At 43.0% G+C, this 20,642-nt stretch overlaps 9 protein-coding genes across 9 annotated transcripts; 4 read left to right on the plus strand and 5 right to left on the minus strand.

Moving 5' to 3' along the window:
* Positions 1–202: 202 nt before the first annotated feature.
* Positions 203–1,450, plus strand: EAF01_001202 (uncharacterized protein; the record flags this gene model as incomplete). The annotated part of the gene is made up of 6 exons (XM_038909452.1): positions 203–222; positions 490–615; positions 779–890; positions 955–1,053; positions 1,107–1,232; positions 1,331–1,450. The coding sequence occupies 6 exons, from the start codon at positions 203–205 to the stop codon at positions 1,448–1,450; spliced, it is 603 nt and encodes a 200-aa protein (XP_038774264.1).
* Positions 1,451–2,259: 809 nt separating this feature from the next.
* Positions 2,260–4,175, plus strand: EAF01_001203 (uncharacterized protein). Its single transcript, XM_038909453.1, has 4 exons — positions 2,260–2,570; positions 2,803–2,852; positions 2,930–3,053; positions 3,143–4,175. The coding sequence occupies exons 1-4, from the start codon at positions 2,385–2,387 to the stop codon at positions 3,806–3,808; spliced, it is 1,026 nt and encodes a 341-aa protein (XP_038774265.1). The 5' UTR covers positions 2,260–2,384; the 3' UTR covers positions 3,809–4,175.
* A 519-nt stretch (positions 4,176–4,694) lies between these two features.
* EAF01_001204 (uncharacterized protein) lies at positions 4,695–5,502 on the minus strand (the record flags this gene model as incomplete). Its single annotated transcript, XM_038909454.1, has 2 exons — positions 4,695–4,928; positions 5,491–5,502. 2 exons carry the CDS (start codon positions 5,500–5,502, stop codon positions 4,695–4,697), a joined length of 246 nt encoding a protein of 81 aa, XP_038774266.1.
* Positions 5,503–6,574: 1,072 nt separating this feature from the next.
* Positions 6,575–8,579, minus strand: EAF01_001205 (uncharacterized protein; the record flags this gene model as incomplete). Its single annotated transcript, XM_038909455.1, has 2 exons — positions 6,575–7,384; positions 7,440–8,579. The coding sequence occupies 2 exons, from the start codon at positions 8,577–8,579 to the stop codon at positions 6,575–6,577; spliced, it is 1,950 nt and encodes a 649-aa protein (XP_038774267.1).
* A 2,750-nt stretch (positions 8,580–11,329) lies between these two features.
* EAF01_001206 (uncharacterized protein) lies at positions 11,330–12,802 on the minus strand (the record flags this gene model as incomplete). Its single annotated transcript, XM_038909456.1, has 2 exons — positions 11,330–12,522; positions 12,691–12,802. 2 exons carry the CDS (start codon positions 12,800–12,802, stop codon positions 11,534–11,536), a joined length of 1,101 nt encoding a protein of 366 aa, XP_038774268.1. The 3' UTR covers positions 11,330–11,533.
* A 981-nt stretch (positions 12,803–13,783) lies between these two features.
* Positions 13,784–15,434, plus strand: EAF01_001207 (uncharacterized protein; the record flags this gene model as incomplete). The annotated part of the gene is made up of 3 exons (XM_038909457.1): positions 13,784–13,953; positions 14,008–15,127; positions 15,183–15,434. The coding sequence occupies 3 exons, from the start codon at positions 13,784–13,786 to the stop codon at positions 15,432–15,434; spliced, it is 1,542 nt and encodes a 513-aa protein (XP_038774269.1).
* Positions 15,435–15,446: 12 nt separating this feature from the next.
* On the minus strand, positions 15,447–15,813 carry EAF01_001208 (uncharacterized protein; the record flags this gene model as incomplete). Its single annotated transcript, XM_038909458.1, has 3 exons — positions 15,447–15,572; positions 15,599–15,646; positions 15,697–15,813. 3 exons carry the CDS (start codon positions 15,811–15,813, stop codon positions 15,447–15,449), a joined length of 291 nt encoding a protein of 96 aa, XP_038774270.1.
* Positions 15,814–15,978: 165 nt separating this feature from the next.
* EAF01_001209 (uncharacterized protein) lies at positions 15,979–17,401 on the minus strand (the record flags this gene model as incomplete). Its single annotated transcript, XM_038909459.1, has 3 exons — positions 15,979–16,200; positions 16,276–16,726; positions 16,782–17,401. The coding sequence occupies 3 exons, from the start codon at positions 17,399–17,401 to the stop codon at positions 15,979–15,981; spliced, it is 1,293 nt and encodes a 430-aa protein (XP_038774271.1).
* A 668-nt stretch (positions 17,402–18,069) lies between these two features.
* Positions 18,070–18,813, plus strand: EAF01_001210 (uncharacterized protein; the record flags this gene model as incomplete). The annotated part of the gene is made up of 5 exons (XM_038909460.1): positions 18,070–18,130; positions 18,183–18,253; positions 18,358–18,482; positions 18,649–18,709; positions 18,760–18,813. The coding sequence occupies 5 exons, from the start codon at positions 18,070–18,072 to the stop codon at positions 18,811–18,813; spliced, it is 372 nt and encodes a 123-aa protein (XP_038774272.1).
* Positions 18,814–20,642: the final 1,829 nt, after the last annotated feature.

Genomic DNA, 20,642 nt, shown 5'->3' on the forward strand with positions numbered 1-20,642 from the left:
TAACTCATTCAAAGAATGCCACGAAAAACCTACGATGATGAAGATTGTGAAGCGCACAAAGTGTGACATTACATCTGGCGGGGGTGAAGATGATGCAGCAGCACCACAGTATTACATAAGCGAGAACTTTACCTGTATGCTGTAGTGGGCAGTTTCGATAATTTTGAATAACATAAACATTCTTGTTTCGCAGACGCCAAATATGGCGGATACAGATACTAAGTAAGTAAAGAATCTGCATTTGTAAATGAAACTGCCCAATTCTTCAATTCTGCAGGAAGAGAGGTCCTTCTTGTCTATCCTTTCAAGAGCGTTCCCCAAGTCGCAGAATGCCGAGTTGCGGATGGCTGTGAGATGAACTATGGAATTTGATCTGCAGAGGAGATGGATTTTGGAGCCTGCTGAAGCTTGCGGAGAAGATTTTGCTGCCATTTGCAGAGAAGAGGTTCTTATGATCCGCAGAAAACTAGCTAACACCCAACTCTTCAGAAAAGATGCCGCTCGCACAAATGAGCGAGGTATTCCATATGCACCATTCGTGGATCGAGTCGAGGATTATGTTACTACGAGGGCGGATGTTGAGCCTACGTTGAAGAGATTCCAGGAGATGATTTCGTAGGTTGGAGCTCTATTTTTAGATATTTTTTTGGATAGTTTTTTGGATATTTGATACATATGGAGGAGTGTTTGCTTTGGGGACTTGGACTTGGGAAAATCGAGGCATCGGGGCATTGGTCGATTTGGGAAATCAGAAGCTCATACTTTGGAATTTGTGTAGGAAATATCAGTTTATGGAGGTAAATCAACAAAAGAGAATCGCGGGGTTGAAAATCAATATGCCAGATATTCAGAAGACACTGGATACGGTAAGGTTTTTGAAGACGAGGAAGGTATGTTTGTTCTATGTTGTGAGCGGAGGGGTTTGAGAAATTGGAGCTGATATGTTTCTGATAGGAAGGTGCGGATCCTATACAGGCTACGTTTGAGTTGAATGATACTTTATATGCCAAAGCCAATATTCCGGCTACAGAGGAGGTTTATTTATGGTTAGGGGTATGTTCAACATTTAGGGCAAAGGTGGTGGAGATATATTGACAAGGTGGCAGGCAAATGTTATGTTAGCATATCCGATTGATGAGGCAGAGGAATTACTTTCAAACAGACTCGCGGCTGCAAAACAAAGTTTCGCGAATTGCGAGGAGGATTTGGATTTCTTGAGAGAACAGATTACGGTATGTTTACTCCACCTCACCCACAGACCATAACTGGGGAAAAGAAAGGGTTGCGGAGTGGAGAGAGACTAAGCTGATGAAACTCTTTTAATGAATAGACTATGGAGGTTGCTACAGCTAGGGTATACAATTGGGATGTTACGATGAAGAGAAAAGAGAAAAACGAATCGGAGGTTGCAGAGGAAAAGGATGGGAAGACTGGTAGTTCTAATGGTTGATAGAGTCTTTGGAGGAGAAATAATGAAAACATAAAGTTCTGGGATGTCGATGGGAGCTTTCTTATGAGATGATGACGATGATGTTGATGATATTCAGGAGAACTCGAACAAAAGCATCTCTGGTTCAAATACAAGGAGAAGAAAAACAAGATCTTCGAGATCTGATGTAGAGAAATGTAATTCTTGATATTTCATTGGTGTGTTGATATTTGATCAATATATATCATACCGAAGTCTCCTGGCTCTTGCTAGAAACTTTGGAACAATAGACTCCGTACAGAGTAAGCAGAAGTCCCCATGTGATTTACCTCTTGCCCTGGAAATGCATGCTCGTGTAATCTGCGATATACTTGTAAGATTTAATCTTGGTCTTGTTTGCTTCCAACGGTTTTTTTTGATATCGAAGGATAGATATATTGATTTGAGGTTGAGTACCTGCCCCTGATTAGGGGATCAATCAGGGGAACTTTTCCATACCAAACTCGCTTACAGGGTGTAGGTATGTAATCATCGTGAACTCATACGTACACTCTAATATTTGTAGGGGGAAAAAGAAGGCAAAGTTGAGTATTTACTTTGATGAATTAGGATTGTAAATCAATCACATATTAAATGAGAAGAAACGAAAGGACAAAATGAAATTTGAGCTTTTTTGTATCTTAAATTGTATAATGAAATATATGTTATATACAATTTGCAGGTAATAATTGGGACATAAACACAATATCAGGGACCATTTCCAGCCTCGTAAAGCTAGAGCCCCTCTGGGATCTAATAATTAGTTCCGCCAACTTACCTGGCAAGAAGTTGAATCTCTGTGCGCACATCGACACCTCCCCCATACAATAACTTCCCTTTCTTCTTTTTATTCTTCTCCGCACATATTACCCAGAGAATTTTTTTGAGATAGGATATCCCGTGAAAGTCAGACAACATGGCAGCCAATCCAGAAATTAAACTCGATCCTAAATACGATCATTATGATTTCCCTACCACGTCGCCCACGGCTCAGAGTGGTCACCCGGGACATACAACACCAGAACAGGATGCGCAGGTGCAGCAGTTGAGGATGAAGTTGGAGGCGGCGGGGTTTACGGAGAGATTGGATACGCTTACTTTGGTATGTTTGTTTTTTTGTTTGTTTGTTTACTTTTTGTGGTGCTGGTGCTGGTGTTGATGCTTGAGCTTGGGAAGAGGCGAGAGGGGGGAATCTACTAGTGTTTTTGATGATCGAGATTGTTTTCTGTGCTTAATCGCTGTTGGTTACTTGGTTTGAGTGTTTGATAATGTGCGAAGCATTGATGGGAAAGGAGATTGCATATCGAATATAGCTAATTGTTGTCTCTTCGCAGCTTCGATTCTTACGAGCACGTAAGTTCGATGTCACATTGGCTGAGAAGATGTAAGAACCCTCGATATATACAATTTTGATTGTCAAGATATATTGGAAGAACTATGGATACTGATACTAGAGAATAGGTTCGTAGATGCAGAGCAGTGGAGAAAAGATTTCGGTCTTGATGAACTCGTCCGTACTTTTGATTATCAGGAGAAGGAGGAGGTTTTCAAGTACTATCCTCAATATTATCATAAGACTGATAAGGTATGTATTTTCTGGCTTTATTTGGTTTCTTTTGCGAGATTGTCCTTGCTCGTATTTACCCGTCACGATCTAACATATCTCACCCACAGGATGGCCGTCCAGTCTACATTGAACAAATGGGCAACATTGACCTCAACGCCATGTACAAAATCACCACTTCCGAGCGTATGCTTCAGAACCTCGCTGTCGAGTACGAGAAGATGGCAGATCCCCGTCTCCCAGCCTGTTCTCGCAAAGCTGGTTCTCTCCTCGAAACCTGCTGCACCATTATGGATCTCAAGGGCGTTGGACTCTCCAAGGTCCCTTCTGTTTACGCATACGTCAAACAAGCCTCTGGCATGTCCCAAAACTATTATCCAGAGCGTCTTGGAAAATTGTATTTGATCAATGCACCATGGGGTTTCTCTACCGTTTTTGGTGTTGTTAAGGGTTGGTTGGATCCTATTACCGTTGAGAAGATTCATGTTTTGGGATCGGGTTATCAAAAGGAATTATTGGCGCAAGTTCCTAAGGAGAACTTACCGAAGGTTTTTGGAGGTAGCTGCGAGTGTAAGGGTGGTTGTGCATTGAGTGATGAGGGTCCTTGGACAGATCCTGCTTGGGCTAAACCTCCTAAGTGGGCATCGACAAATGGTGATCAACATGTTATCAACACCGAGAATGTTAATGCAGGTGCGGTCCCAACTGGAACCAGTGCTCCAGCTCCGGTTCCTAGTGAGGAGGGTGTTCAGGCACCTGCGCCAGCTGCTCAGTAGATGTATATAATGGGAAGGGAGTTGTTGTTGATTGTGATTGGTTGGCGTGTGGTTGAGCGAATGGGTGTTGAGGTGTCATCAGAGATGTCAGTTGGGTTGTGAATGGAAATGGAAATGAGAATGAAATTGGGAAGAAATACATGTTACACGTGGAAAAATTAAGATAGTGTCATGGATGGAGCATGGAGAGAAATGGATGCATACAATTGAGGGAATGGAGAAAAAAAGACTCTATCGATGCGAGGTTTTGCGTTTTTTCTTCTTTTTCATCCTTTTGGTAGTTCAGTACAGACAGAAACAGAACTTTAGATATGGGATTTGGTATTGGTACTTTTTTACTTAATTGGGATTGTTTGAGATTTCGAGACTTTGATTGTATGTGTGACTACATGGTGATTGAATGCCGCCCATCATTGAATTAGTATGGCTTTAATGTATGTGCACGAGTAGTCTGGTAAATGTAAACGTGCTGAATGGGGGGGAAGGAGAACGGCCAAGCGAGGTTGCGAGGGGGGATTGATGGGTTTGGATTTTGAGATTTGGGGGTTGGAGACTGGAGACTGAAGACTGGAGACTGGAAACTGGAAACTGGAAACTGGAAACTGGAGACTGGGGATTGGGGACCTCGAGATCTGGGGGTTGGTGTGGTGAAGTAAATGTAATGTGATGATATGCTTTTGTGATGCCTACCTAGGTAGTAGATGGATATTGGATTGTGAGTTGTGAGGGGGGTGAAGTTGGTGGGTGGGTGAGTGGGTAGACTTGGGTAGACTTGGGTATTGGCTTGGATTTTGGATGGGTATGGTTTGGAATGTAGATTAGGGGAGATTGGTTTGGACTGGACTCGGGATTGGAGTCTGGATTGGATTTGAATCGGGAGGAAACTTTAGACTTTAGATTTTGATCTGGACTTTAGAGTTTTGATTTGCTTTGGACTTTGGAGTTTGAAGTTTGAAGTTTGGAGTTTGGAGTTTGGAGTTTGAACTCTGAAATCTGAACTCTGAACTCTGAACTGGGCTGAGATCTGAATTGGAGTTTGCACCGAGACTGAATTGGATTTGGATTGAACTCTGGATTGAACTTTGGATTCCGGATTAAGCTTGGGATTGGACTCTGGATTCTGGATGAGACTTTGGACTAAGCTGGGCTTTGGATTGGATGGGGCTTAGGACTCTAGTATCTGGTATCTGATATCTGGTTTGGACTTTGGATTAGATTTTGGATCAGACTTTGGATTGTGAATTAAACTCTGGATCGAATGCAGAACTAAATTTTGAATTAAACTTGGGACTGGAATAGAGTCTGAACTGAACGGGGAATTAGATTAAACTGAAATCTGGTTTGGACTTCGGACTTGGACTTGGACTTGGGGTTGAGAATGAAGAGAATGAAGAGAATGAAGAGAATGAAGAGAATAAGGGGGGTAGGAAATCTACTTTTCTCAAAGTCTTTTGTGATTCTCAGATGTTTATTTGAAAGGGAGGTGTTTGGAGAGAGTGAGAGTGAGAGTGAGAGTGAGAGTGAGAGTGAGAGTGAGAGTGAGAGTGAGAGTGAGAGTGAGAGTGAGAGTGAGGAATATAGGGAGGTGAATGAGGAAGAGGAAGAGGATTAAGAACTCGGGAGAGGGGATAGAGTATAGAGTATATTTGGAAGGAGACAATGTAATAGGAAGATGGAAATACAAAGGAGTACATGTGTATAAGACAAGAGGATGAAAGAGGATGAAGATAGAACTCAAATAGAGAGAGATCTATAACCTATAAATTATATATAGCGAGTAATACACTATATAGTACATCTAGTGTCTTTGGATGTCTAATAACTCTTGAATTATGGGTTTCTACTGGCTGGATTGCGGTCCGAGGTTCAGTTTGAGACTTTAGGGGGGGGATGGTTGGAGGTCTATGTGGTTGGAGTTTTATAGGGGTGGAGATTCTTTAATTTGGGATTTGAGATTTGGGATATAAGATCGAATCAGAAGTCATTTAGAATCCTTAGAAATGACAGAGTCTCCGAATAGTGATATTAATGGTAGATATCAATCACGAATGATCTGCTTATTTGGACTATCATTGGGTATACTGGCACTGTGGTATGCATTTTGTATGTTTGCTGATTTCAGAGTGATGATGACATTTGGAATTTAGGTAGAGTTTTGAATCGTATCTTTTTCATGGCAGTGTGATGGGATGGGATACTGTGTATCTTGATTTGGATTCTGGTTTGGGTTAGGGGTATTTGATTATGCTGGGTTGGATATGTGTATATTCATGTGTTTATTCATGTAACTTGTAAGACTCCAAAAGTAAAGACCTCTTTCGACTAGTTTATATAATAAGGAGAATTTTGCTCTGATTATTCGACTTGTAGCTACACAGAGTCTTAAAATGGAATCTAGATGGTACAGACGAGCCGAGAAGCAAGGGGGGGGTGGAGCTTGATCTAGATTATTAGTAGTATAGACCATCATTCTGGTTCTAGAGGAAGAAATGAGAAGTTTGTTAAATATGTGGTATTTGCTAATTGTGTAATTCTATATATGTATGTAGTTTCTAATTGCTTGGTATCGTGTATGCAGGATGTAGTAATCACTACCTATGTACCATATATCTTCATCTCAACTCATCATCTCATCATAACCGCTCTTCGCCAATGCTAAATTCAAAATACCAAGGGATGCCCAAGAAATATCCGCTCTCTATGTGCCAACTCAACCCAAGTGAAGCTTTAAAAAGAAAAAAAGAAACAAGAAGAAAGCCCTCATATTTACCATCCAAATTTCTCAATCGTAACCTCTAGATCTCTACCCTCTCGTATCAAGTTTGCACACTTATTGTTGACCGTTCGATTCAATCCATCCGGTCCACTAACCACCACACCTATCTTCTGTCTCTTCTCTATCTCTTTACTTGAACCGCAAACAATACCCTCCATCAACCCATCTAAATCCGGTCTCCCAACCTCCGTCGTAGCACCCGGGATAACAATCTCCACCCCCTTCCTCACCAGCTCTTCCCTCTCCTTCTCATCAATCCATTCAAGATGGGCACTTTTATGAATAATCCAAATCATCACAATTCTTTGTCTTCTCCTAGTCGTCCGTGCTCCAGTCTCGGGATCTTCACCGTCACTTGAAATGTTCAGGAGATGATGTATGATCGGCCACGTAACAGCGATTCCACTCCCTCCTGCAACTAGTATCGCGAGATCCGAATCTTCGAGAAGAGAACGAGCATGACTACTTCCGTATGGACCATCGAGACGACATTTTAGTGTGTTTTTGACTTGGGCAGCACGAAGGAGATCGGCGGAGAATCCGGAGCGGGCTCGAATTAGGAGGGTGAGATTGGAGGTTTTAGAGGAGGGAAGGGGAGCTGGAGAGGCGATTGTAAAGGGGTGGGCTTGGAGTGCGTGGGAACGTCCTAGAGAGGGGATGGTTAGGAAAACGTGGTCGGTTGCGTTCCAGCCGGAAGAGATTGAGTGGCCGAGGGTTTGGAAAAAGATTGTGGTGGTTGATTTGGGGAGATTGAAGGTTAAGAGGAGGGTTTCATTATCGGGACAAATGCTGACTTTGGCCTAGGTAAGAGCTAATTAGTTGTGTTAGAGTGAAGAAGACGAGGCAAAAACTAACCTCAGCCATAATGCTTTTCGCGCAAAGACGATATACCAAGCGATCCACGAGGAATATTGTAAGAGCCCAACCAACATAAGTTCTCGTTCCCCTGTGGTGGAAATACAAAATGACCAAAGCACCAGCTTGCAACACAACGTGCAATCCCAAAAACACCTCGTACCATCGCTGACGAAACGATGCCAGTGACGTTACATATAATGATTTGTATGTGAATAAAGCCGATAGTCCCAAATAGATACACGGATTGGTTAGAAAATCCCAGATTGTCCAACCGCTAAATGGTACCAAAATCACATACCACATCACGAACATGGCACCAGCGTGAATGAGCGCAGCAACCATAATTAGTTCTCCAAGCCGTCGATGAATAATATTTAAAGATTCATAAGAAACACCCGTTAGAACTTTAAGTGGCTGATTCTTTGCACCGAGGATGTATAAAAGTGGGAGATTGACACCGAATATTAGGCCTGCTCGGTCTCCAAGCACGGAGGCTTCGAACCATGTAAATGAGATGTTGTAGAAGGTGTAGAAGATGTTGAGGGCGAGAAATGATAGAATGAATATTGAAGAGCCGTTAGAAGGGAGACCTTTGTTGAAATAGGGGATTGGTCGAGGTTGGTAGACGAGGAACGCTTTAATGCGGGAGATGACGGTGATTCGATTCGACGGGGTGCTATTGGGAAACTGACTTCCGGACAATAGGGGCATACGTTCGCCTTCATCATCGTGTTCAATGGAAGGAGTATTCGATCCAAATGTACTGCTCCCGGACGAGCTAGCACCGCCATAGTCTATCGCCTCCTCTCGAATTGTCTTTGATGGTCCATCGTCCAGTAAATCGTATGAACATCTCTCCCCTCCTTTCCATGAAGCCCTCCTCCTCCATCGTACAGCCTTCTCCCCCCAGTGTATCCCCGAAAGAGCCAACACAAACCCTAAAATAACCCAAGGATAAGTATTGATAAGTTTCTCATTATAAAGCGCTCCGTCGATCAATTTCTGGAATTTATTCTCATCCGGCTTCTCCTCCGGATCGTCCTTCGTCAATAGTTGTGAAGTTGTATGAACAACAACATTTCGAACGGTGCTGTGTATCCATTCCGTGAGAAGATGGTGTGATAAAGTGGTATTCATGTGGAAGAGTAACAAGATGCATATATTGGTGTAACGCGGGAATCCCGAGGATCAGATTAGATCTGAGAAGTGATCTGATAAGATTTCAAGAGTTTGACTAATTTATGCGGAGAAGGTCAGTCAGCGAATCACGCTGCGTCGGATTTAACATCAAAGGTGGAGTGCGATGCGAAACGAGCTCTTATTCACTCAGCAGCTCAAAGAACGCACCCCAATAAGCTCATCGAGGGAGAAGAGGAGAGCGCTTATAACATCAAAGGGGAAGATTTGATCAGCGAGTTGACTGGGGTATGAGAGATCATATCAGAATACAAAGGAACAGGAGCAAACCTCGCTGAGAACAGGCAATCCCTCCCGTTCAACATCAACTGAATAGTAGAGTGTGACAGAAGTGTGTCTGCATTTCCTTAGAATCATCAGTTTCTGATCATTTATATGTGGTGGCCTATGTTCCGACACACCAAGAGTTTTGGAAACATGCTACATGGAAATATCTGACCCCCTCGGCAGATTCCCATACAGGTATTTTGTCGAAGAATCTTATTTTTTTGCTTACTCAAATTGACTCGCACCACACCCTGAATGTACGTTATGCTCTATTACAAGTGTATCTAATGGAGAGTCTGGGTATTTCAAATAGTTTCAGATACGAAAACGTAAGTAAAGTCATTTGCTGATGTTGTGGGAAAGTTGACTATAGCACACATTTCTATGTATTACTCTGAGTTCTATGAAGTGACCACGCTTAGCTATACAGAAGTCAAAAGATCTAGGTTCAGCTACTTGGATGTCATCAGCGATAATGCTAGTGCATTTCCATTGCCATCTCTGTCTATATCTCTTGCTAGCTGCATAGTGAAATAGAGGAACCATAGGCGAACTATGTGGCATTTTAAGATTGGTGAACAGAAGGCTATCACTGGTATTGATTCTACATTGGCGCCCACAAAAAGGTTGTTCAGGAGATTAGAACATTGGATTTGGAAAGGAATAACATGCGCAATCTTGAGGGGCTGAGGTTCCCTTAGTAGAACGTAATAAGTGAAGCTAGACTCGTTGTCGTTCGCACTCAGGACAATTCAACGCACACCGGTCAGTATTTTGAGGGAGCATCAACACATTAATCCACGATGCCAAATTCAAACCACCAAAAGTAGTTGAGTTACTTGCACCCAAAATCTCGGCCTTGTACAATAGTGACGAGCTTTGTATGTATCCCATATTCCAAACGATAAACACATCCACCACCTACAAATTAATACATGCTGATCATAACAACCGCCACGCGACAACGAGACTCATAGCACAAGTTCCACATTAAATTCACTCATACGCTCCCTCAGTGCCCACCCCAAAAAAATCTCCAGGCGAACAAAAGTGCAAAAACCAAACCTTGCTGGCTATTTTATGATAGACAGGATTTGGAAAATTCCCGAGTTGGCAGGAATTTTTTTCCGATCATGAACCCTTCGTTCCGGGGTCACTTTTATCGAGCCGGTTTTAACACTCACCCACCTTGCGGTGGTTAAAGCGCAGTGGACAGTCGTATTGGCCACTGCGCCAGGTCGTACGATGAATTGTTGAGAGATTTGAGTTTGTTTGGGTATATGTGTGGGAGGGGAGATGGTGAATTATGGTAGCTGAAAATGTTATGGATGCTAGCGAAAGCGGTGAAATGTGATTGAAGTGCTGAAGGTAGAACTTGGAAGTAGGGAAGCAAGCAGTGATTTCATTCAGATCCCTAGGGATATAGAAGGTGCAGGTACTCGGGAGTCTGCATGAGATATTCACGTTGCTCGAGCATTGTTTCCAACATGTAAGTGCCATAATGATAGAGTGGTTCATTATTTATAGATTCGATGACCGCTTTCTATTTCCCACAATACCTCTAACTCAAAGATCAATCCCTTCATCCAACCAACAAACAACATGCATTGTTCAAACCCCAATCATAGAATGCCTTCCACTTCATTATTCTTCAAACCTATCGCCCACCAGTTCTTTCCAAAACCCAGGTGTGCAAAACCCACGCGTCCAACTGAGTAAATATACCAAGCATCTAGGAGGTGCGCCATGAACCATAAATTATAGCCCAACAAGCTTCCGAAATGCGGGTGGGAATCTGGACAAACATGGATTTCGGAAGCTTGCATTACTTCCGACCTGCAGCTTCACATTATCCTTTATTCTCAGTATTTCATCTGCACAGAGCTGTTGCTAATTTACCTGCGGCGAATGACATCAAGCTGTCCTTCAATTTTCTTCCACGGACAGCATACTATTTCTTTCCTTCATGAGTTTGAGTTATACTAAGGCTTGCCGATATCTTCATAAAATAGAGGCGTTGGTTCTAAAGACATTCGTGAAGGGCGAAGAACACTATTAAGAATTATTGCTTCTACAGGTGAGAGAGAGCCTATACTCTGGCTCAGTCTGCAAAACACTCAGACCAATGTCATGCTTGGAGGAAGCATCGAATGCAAGTTTTAGAACACAACACCATCAATGCATGTATGGTCATTCATATATACCATTCATTTCTCACTTGAAGTAGACAGATGACTGTCGAGGTATGATACCATCTACTTTGCCTTCACTTGCTCATAACACTCATCCTTTCTTATTTAAGTATCCAACAGTTCTTATTGTGATGAAGAATCCCACCCAAAATATGATAAGATGCCTTCCGCAGAACGCACATTCAGAATTGGGATTCTCGAGACATTGCATCACCAGCATAAACATAATCAAAATTATCAAAAATTTAATTCTCTGATTAAAATTACAGTTGGGTTTTTTCACATCTTGGCATAATTTGAGAATGCATCATCATCGGTTGGTAAATCGCTGATCCCAAAATGTTGAACTCGGTACTTTCTTGCACCAGAGCACGCCCATCGTTGTATCCGTGTGCCTATCGTAAATTATCCAGTTAACGCCTCTCCATTACTATCCTACAATGCCCTCATGCCCACCACCTCCACAGTCGGCGGCACCCATTCTGGGTCGTCCTTTTGCATATGTGCAAAGATTTGTTTCAATGTAGGAAGTATCTGACTTTCTTCCAAGGAAATATTTCTAGACTCCGGAAGCTCTTTGCACATAAACAATTGTCTTCCTTTAGGAACATAACCTGTGTTGTCACGATGCGGCTCAGCACCGTCTGGATCTTCAACCACTATATACAAATGATCGAGCTTCTTGAAGATATTGAATTCTCTGAGCAAAGCCTGGCAGGACCAATAACATAGATTGACGGCAAGCTTCGTGATACCTTGATTGACGGCATTGAGGACAATATATGGTGCATCAAGAACATTTTGCGTGAAGTCGCGGGAGCGATTAGTTACAGACTTGTATTGGAGATATATGATATCAAAGCACCGAGAGTAGACAGGTATAGATGGAGCTCGGAGGTCTTTGTATCCGTATTGCAAAAAAAGAGTATTGAATTCTTCGAGGGCCACTTCACGTGAGGCTCGACAGGTGAGAAAGAGGGGAGAAGGTTGTCTGTTTGGAATGAATCGAGGATTTGGTTGTGCCGTATCTGAATCTGAAACGAAGAACACTTCGGTGACATGACAGAGGTCATCTTGGAGGATTGCTTCTTTCCATATTTGGAGCTGTACTTCCTTAGGGAGGGAGGAGAAAATAGTGAAAACGCGTTCCGTCTCTGTGCTGTGTTCGAGTGTGACCGGCGAAAGCTTGTTTTCCATCTTTGTATTAGCTGGCACAATTCTCATGCGTTGCAGGGACTGTTGAATGTTGTTTGGGTTGTCAACAGGGCCTGGCTGAACATCCTGGATGGCATTTGTAGCGGGAGGGCGGTTGACAACCTGGACAGAGCTATGGCAAAGGTCGGGAGTGAGATTTTGCATAGGTCTGTTGCATTGAGAAAAAGCTTGGTTGCTCGTCATTTCATCGCCAACAACGATTTGAGAATCTACCAATTCCGTGTTAGTACAGAATTCAAGATATGGATGTGGTATAATCAAGAGCAGATGCGACTGGAATACGATTCACATAACAAATGAAAACAGATAAGAGAAGTATGATTATCTCATGATGCTTGCCTTCATGGTTTGAATTGACAATATTGCTGCTATCCCACTCGCATTTGTTCTCCATCTTTGGTTATCAAATATATTGACATTATCTGTGTATGAGAGTGCTTTGAGAGGAGTAGGAATCCATCTTGATGACGAAGAGGTGAATACAACCATTTTCAACCCCAAATTTTTGGGGACCAAAAGAGCATATCCCTATAAAATGATAATCCTTGTATTGGGGATTCTGATAGAGGTTTAATGCGGCAACGAGGAATTACACGAGGTTTAATGTAGCAACAAGGAATTACACACGAGAGTGAGCTACTGCGTCATTGGCACAACTCTGGCAAAAGGTGAAACAAGCTTCCACGAAATCAATTCTGATTGGGGTCTTTTGGTAAGGGTATCTACTAGAAAGCTACCATCTCAAATGTAACAAACTGACACAAAGAACAAAAGAAAGCAGAGCGCGTTGAGCAACAACAAGTTTCCAAAGCTGTGTATTTGACGGATTATCAAACCATCTTGGTTATGTGCGTTACTGTGGTACATCAAGCTACGCTTGCGACACAGAATCCAATCAAAAAGTTCCTATGAAAGTGTTCAAAATAAAACTGTCGAAGCATTCCAAAGCTCTGATAGAAATCAAATATATCTCCGCTAGGTAACGTGTGCTTTGGATTGGACCTTACCTTGATAGAAGTTATTCTCGTTTCTCAAGAGGTGGTCGTGAATGGCAGGTTGAGTAAATCGATCTTTTAGCTTGGCACTGCTGCAATTCAATCTGCGGCGGCCGTGGACGAGCAAGAAAGCTCAAGTGTAATACGGCAACAAAGACTATGTACAGATAACTTGATCGTTATTGTATGTGATCACTTAGTAGTTGCCGTCGATGCAATTGAGTTCTGGTGTGGTGAGATATGATCTGATTCCAGTTCGCACCTGGCATGAGTAACTTCGCCCGAAGTGTAAAGACCAAGCGAATCATGTCACGTGATGAATCGGCAAAAACTACCGGCAATTTTTTGAGCCTAGCGCATTTCACGGGCATCCCACGACGAAAAAAATAATCCTAGGAGCTTCTGAAAATTTGTGGAAGCTTAACTTTCAACCCAACAAGTCAACCACCAACAACGACAACATTATATCGACAAGATGTCTGCCGTTGATTACCTTCTCCATGAGTCGGCCACTGGTTTCGCAATCTTCCAGGTTGTGCACCAAGCTGACACAATTGGCAATCGATTAAAGGAAGTTCAAGATGCAGGTCAAGATCTTGCGAAATTTGGCAAAATGGTCAAGCTTGTCAATTTTGCGCCATACAGGTTAGCTATTCAATGCTTTGCAGAGCGGAGAGTCTGAATTGACAATTACTCTAGAAATGCTGCCGAGGCGCTCGAAAATATTAACATGATCTCCGAGGGTGTACTTTCCGATTACTTGAAGTCGAACTTGGAATTGAACATGCCAAAGCCATCGAAGAAGAAGAAGACCATTCTCGGTGTTTCCGACAAGACTTTGGCCGGTAGCATCAAGGAGGAATTCTCAGGTGTTTCTTGTGAGACTGGTGAAACTTCCGAGGTTGTCGCAGATTTACTCAGAGGATTGCGATTACACGCACCAAAGTTGTTGAAGGGTTTACAGGAGGGTGATGTCGAGAGAGCTCAATTGGGTCTTGGACACGCATATTCGCGCGCTAAGGTCAAGTTCTCAGTCCAGAAGAACGATAACCACATTATCCAAGCTATCGCTACTTTGGATCATCTCGACAAGGCCGTTAACACTTTCTCCATGCGTGTCCGTGAATGGTACGGATGGCACTTCCCAGAACTTGTCCGACTCGTCTCGGATAACCACACATATGCCAAACTTGCTTTGGCAATTGGTAACAAGAAGAACTTGACCGACGAAGATTTACACGATATTGCCGCCCTTGTTGACGATGATGGAGATAAGGCGCAATCGATCATTGATGCTGCAAAGGTTTCTATGGGCCAAGATATCTCAGTTAACGATATGGAGAATGTTTCCGCATTTGCAAACCGTGTCGTCAAGCTCGCCGAATACAGAAGGTCCCTTTTCCAATACTTGACCGACAAAATGGCAATTGTTGCACCTAACTTGGCCGCTTTGATCGGTGAAGTTGTTGCTGCCAGACTTATCTCTCACGCCGGTTCCCTTACCAACCTTTCCAAATACCCAGCCTCCACTGTCCAAATTCTCGGTGCTGAAAAGGCCTTGTTTAGAGCACTCAAGACTAAGGGTAACACACCTAAATATGGATTGATCTACCACTCCAGCTTCATTGGTCGTGCGGGCGCAAAGAACAAGGGACGTATCTCCAGATTTTTGGCCAACAAGTGCAGTATTGCAAGTAGAATCGATAACTTCTCTGAGGCACCAACCAACAAATTCGGTGAGGCTTTGAGAGCCCAAGTCGAAGAAAGATTAGATTTCTACGCTACTGGTACCGCACCAACAAAGAACCAAGATGCTATGGTAAGGACTCTGAGATATTTTCAATCGTGATCTATTGACTAACATATTTTGATAGAAAAAAGCAATGGATGCTGTTCTTGGTGATATCAACGTTGAAGATCCAACCGCCGAAGATACCGAAATGGCTGACATCGCCCCAACATCCGTCTCCAAGCAAGAGAAGAAATCCAAAGACAAGAAAGAGAAAAAGGAAAAGAAAGACAAGAGCGAAAAGAGTGAGAAGAAGGACAAGAAGCGTAGACACAGCGAAGCCAATGGAGAAGAAGAGGGCGAGAAGAAAAAGAAGAAGAAGAGCAAGGCGGAATAAATGTCGCCTTCATCATTGTAAACATGGTGTAGACGTCCTTCTCTTTATCTTTCTTTCTCCTATCATCTCATCTTGTAAATTTCGGGCAGCTGGGTCATCAATGGCGGAGTATAGCTGTGTTATTATGGGCGTTGAGGACTACTTTTTTTTGTTAACAATCTTACCGTAGAAGCTCTGGCTTGTGGTGGTATTTTATATGGCTTGGTCAGACACTATGAGGTGCATAAAATTGGAAAAAGCATACAACTCATTACTTCTACACATAATCTTTCGGTTTCATGTGACCTGGACTGAATCTTGAATGATCAATCTGTGAAACGTGCTTGACATTATTGACATTGTATTCTTGTAGCTCTTTGCCCTTCTTAACTCGTAGCATTCATTTAAATCGACTTGTGCCGGACGTTCGTTTAAGTTTAGAACGCGATCCATTCATAAACGCCTTCTTCGCCAGCATACCCCGTCCCATACTCCTCTCCCCCAACCACTCCTCGCAGCTATGTTTTCTTTTCTTGCTATTACTAAGTATCAAGGCAAGACATAATCAAGCACCTTCACTACCAAACTCATTGGTCCAGTCCGTGCTCCTTTGGATATCTTCTTGAGAAACGGTAGGTCTAGCCCCCTTGATAGCTTTGATGAAATCTTTTACTTGGAGAGGTGGCTCGAGAAGCTTGTCCGAATCGACTTCTGTCCAGGACATTTCCATAGCGCCTGCATCGCCGGGTGAGCAGGGAGTTAATTTTTCTATTCCATCGGATATGACCTTTTTAGAGTTAGTCACATTTTCATCTATTGAGAATTGAAGAGGAGGGGTTTTAGGTGATATTGGAGACATTACCTTTTTATAATGTGTAGCAGTTTGGATCTTCCGTACAGGTTGCATCAAAGCATCTTGAACCGCAATACTGATATCACTTCCCGAGTAGCCCTCACTCAGTTCTCCCAACTTTCTATAATCAGAGGCCACCAATTCACAAGGAGTGGTTCCGACACTGATCTCGAACATTTTAGTTCGTGCGGGTAGATCTGGAAGGGAAATATGAACACGGCGTTGGAAACGACGTCGAATGGCAGCATCTAATTGCCAGGGAATATTGGTAGCACCTAGAACTAACACGCCACGGCTGTCTCTTCCTACACCGTCCATTTGGACAAGCATTTCGGTTTTGATACGTCTCGAGGCTTCTGATTCTCCTTCTCCTCTGGGTCCGCAAAGAGCGTCTACTTCGTCGATGAAGATGATGGAGGGTTTATTTTCGCGGGCCATGGTAAATAGCTGTTTGACTAATCTATTGAATTGTCAGATATGCATATAGCTCCATGATAAAAATTCGGGAAACATACCTTTCACTCTCTCCCATCCACTTACTGACCAAATCAGAACTGCTCACACTGAAGAACGTACTGTTTGCTTCCGTAGCTACTGCCTTTGCCAAATAACTCTTTCCTGTTCCCGGTGGTCCATAAAGCAGAATACCCTTCCACGGTTGTCTTTTTCCCGTGAACAAATGCGGAAACTTGATTGGCAAAATAACAGCCTCCTTGAGCGCTTCCTTTGCGGCCTCCAAACCCGCTACATCCTCCCATTTGATATTTGGTTTATCCTGTAGAATGGCTCCTTGCAATGCATTTCTCAACTTTTTACTTTCTGGATCCCCTTCCTCTTCATTTGGTTTTCCTCCAGTCGAACTCCCATTCGCTCCCATCATACTGGGTTTCTTTCGTTTGCCTTCCGCATCTGCAAGATGTGTTTTTAATTTTTCGGCTCGCTCCATGTATTCGCCGGCTTTGGCGCGGATCATTTCCTTGGATTTGGCATTCTTCTCCCATTTGAGAGCGAGCATGAAGAGTTCAAGAGATTGGTAGTAGAGTTGATATGCTTTATCGTATTCCGCTGCGGTGTCGGCTTCGATGGCTTTCTTAACCACGTCTATGGCCCGCCCAAGGAAATCAGTGTTCGACATATTGAGGGTGGGGTTTACGGGTGTTGATGTTGATGTCTAGATACAGAAGCTTGCTTCGATAGTAATGGAACTCCAGGCGATTATCTACACGGCGCCTCTTTTTCTTGTCACAGCACAACAAGATCGACGTTTGGTTTGAATGCCCTTGTACTTGTACTTAAACAAGTCTCGAATTTGGTAGAATGACGACGATAACCTTGGTCAACAAAGAGAGCACAAATTAAATTCTGTAGGACTGTAGGAACGAATATTAACAGACCAAACCAGTATATTAATTCTCTATGCGCCTGGTATTCTCGTCTTGTGTATCCTAGTGTATGAAACTGTCGAGGGGATTGAGAATTCGAAAGTCTAGGTTGTCGCTTGAGCTTGTGAGCTTGGCGGTGTTTTGGTTGCCCCGCGATTGCGCTAGACATCATCTCCATAATTTGATACTGGATAAGAGAAACTCACGAAATTTCGATATTGGAAGATTATTCAAAGACAAATTATTTTAATTCTCTACGACTGCATTATAAGACGGTCGATTTGTGGCGCTCATAATCGCAATCCATTGGTATAATTTGCAACTTTCCTCGCACAGAAAAAGTAATCTTCGCAGAACATAATCAGCCTAATCAACTCCCTAAAGCTCCAGACCAGAAACCAAATATCCTCACATCCTCACCATGGCAGAACAGCAGCAGCGTCTCCAAGCTCTCACAGAGGAATATCAAAAACTCCAAACAGGTCATTTTCACCTCTCCTCTCCTATACTTCTTCATATATTAACCTCTCCCAGATCTCCAAACCTCCATCTCTTCCCGCCAAAAGCTCGAATCCCAACAACAAGAAAACAAGAGCGTTCAAAAAGTACATCTCGCCTCCCTCTCATTCCCATTCACTTCCCACACCTTTCCATCCGCCGATCCTCTTTCAAATCCAATCCCAGAACCACACTGACCCGCGACCCTCAGGAATTCTCCGCCCTCTCCTCCGACTCTAACATCTACAAGCTTGTCGGCCCCGTCCTCCTAAAGCAAGATAAAACCGAAGCTGTTATGGCTGTTGACGGAAGATTAGAATTCATCGAGAAGGAAATGTGCGTACCATATCTCTTCTCTACACTTTACATTCAATACTTTCCTCTGCAACACAATCGAATATTCTACTTATGGGACTTTCGAAATGGAGTCTTGGGGAGAACATTTCCAGGTGAATTTGAGAATGAATAAAACTCTAATACTTTTTTTCTCTCGCCTATTTAGAAAACGAGTCGAACAAGCTATCAAAGACGTACAAGACAAAAGTGATGGCTTAAAGATGGAGGCATGTTCCCATTCCACTCCCCCCAAAACCCCCATCTAACACCTCCTCAGATAATAAAACTCCAATCCGAGGCGCAAGGTGCCCAACCCCAAGCCGCTGCCTAACTCCCACCAGCTAGCAATCATACATCAAAAGCATTCCAAATTTCCAAGAAATCAAGCAAAGGTGAGGCGGGCGGGCGTTAATATCATCAGGAATGTATAAAACATATACACAAAAGTATGTATGTACCGGAGCATTTGCATGGCCCAGGGCGTTAGATATCCATTTACTACGTTTCCTACGTACTCGATATGCGTATGACGTAATCATAGTAGAGCGAGCAAGAAGTGACTTTGAACATATCATATGAGATCCCTTTCTCTTCCCACGTATTCATAATTGAAATAGACTTTTCTTGATATTGATAAGAAAGTACCAAGCTAGTCACATGTGAAGGTGTGGATTCAAGAGCTCATTGGAATCGATGTTTGAATCTCAATCCTGTAGATAAACCTCTCTCTAGAAGCGTTTTCGAAGCCATCTAGGTACTTTATGATCACACAATCACACCTCAAACCCTTGCAGATGCCATAGAATATCAATATCAATATCAATGTAATTTCCTAGCGCTTCCATTCCCAAGTATGTGCTCCTACCAGCCAGCTCCGCAGATCTAAGTGTCTAACTCTCCATTCCCACTTCCCATTTCCCAATCAACTTCCAATCAACGCGGTGCCCATTAGTCCAGTCCACACACACTCCCCTTCTAGACTTCTACTCAAGTATCAAGTATCGAATCTCGAGATCCCCCGGGAAAACATCAAACCCCATCTGCCACCCTTCTCGAGAATACAAAATTGACTTATTCGCATCCCTTCCCCCTATCCCCATCTCCATCCAATTCATAACTTCGCATAATTTCGCATAAGTTCGCTTCGCATCGTATCATCTATCTTGAATCTTGAATCTTGAACCTTGAATCTTGAATCTTGAATCTTGAATATAAATTTAAATATCATTGGCGTATGCTTTTCCTCTTCGCTCTTCCTGTCCCCTCCCTCCTCTCTTCTCTTCTCCTCTCCCTACTCTCTTCTCCTCTCCCTCCTCTCTTCTCCTCTCCCTCCTCTCTTTCCCTCTCCCTTCCTCATTTACCTCTCCCATCTTCTTCTTCCCCTCCTTTTCCTCTTCCCTTCCCCTTCCCCTCCCATTCACATCTCCCTAACCAATCCAATCCACCAACTAACATCCCACCTACCACCTTCCACTTAGCATACAACCCAGAAACCCCATCCGCTTATCTCATACTTATACCCATACCCTTGAATCACCTTCTCATTCCCTTATCTTCTCATCCCAGAAAGAAAACCTCCCAAATATGCATATTTCATCTCACTCTCTCCATTCCCCACCACATATACACACATACACACATTCCTGCACACAGCACCTCCACAACGAACACCCAAAACGAACATCCAAAGCGAACGAATACAGATAGATGCCCAAACAAAGAAGTCTGATCATCCATCTACTCACATTTTTCCTTCATAGTTTACCAGAAAAATGGAAATCAAATATAATATCAGATGTCACACTTGCGCAAGCGAAAACGAAAATCCTCTCTCCTCTCCTTTCCGTTCCTTTCCCATCCCATACCAATACCTACCTGCATGCCTACCCGTCCTTGCAAACTTAAGCCCAGCACCTTTACCATACCCTAGCTACCCATCAGACTCAAGACACAAAACACAATACACAATACAACATCCACAAAAACCCATAAAAGGCACACTATGCAATGGGGGGAAAAATTGATAATTCGTAATACATATAACACAAACTAATTAACTTTAACCGAAAATGCTCTGCGCGAATTGCTCAGCGAGCGCGCTCTCTTAAAATTCATGGATGTTGATATCAAAGTTTCCCACCCTACCCTACCCTACCCTAT

This window comes from Botrytis porri, assembly GCF_014898465.1.
Source record: "Botrytis porri strain MUCL 3234 chromosome Unknown BPOR_002, whole genome shotgun sequence".
Taxonomy (NCBI): Eukaryota; Fungi; Ascomycota; class Leotiomycetes; order Helotiales; family Sclerotiniaceae; genus Botrytis; species Botrytis porri.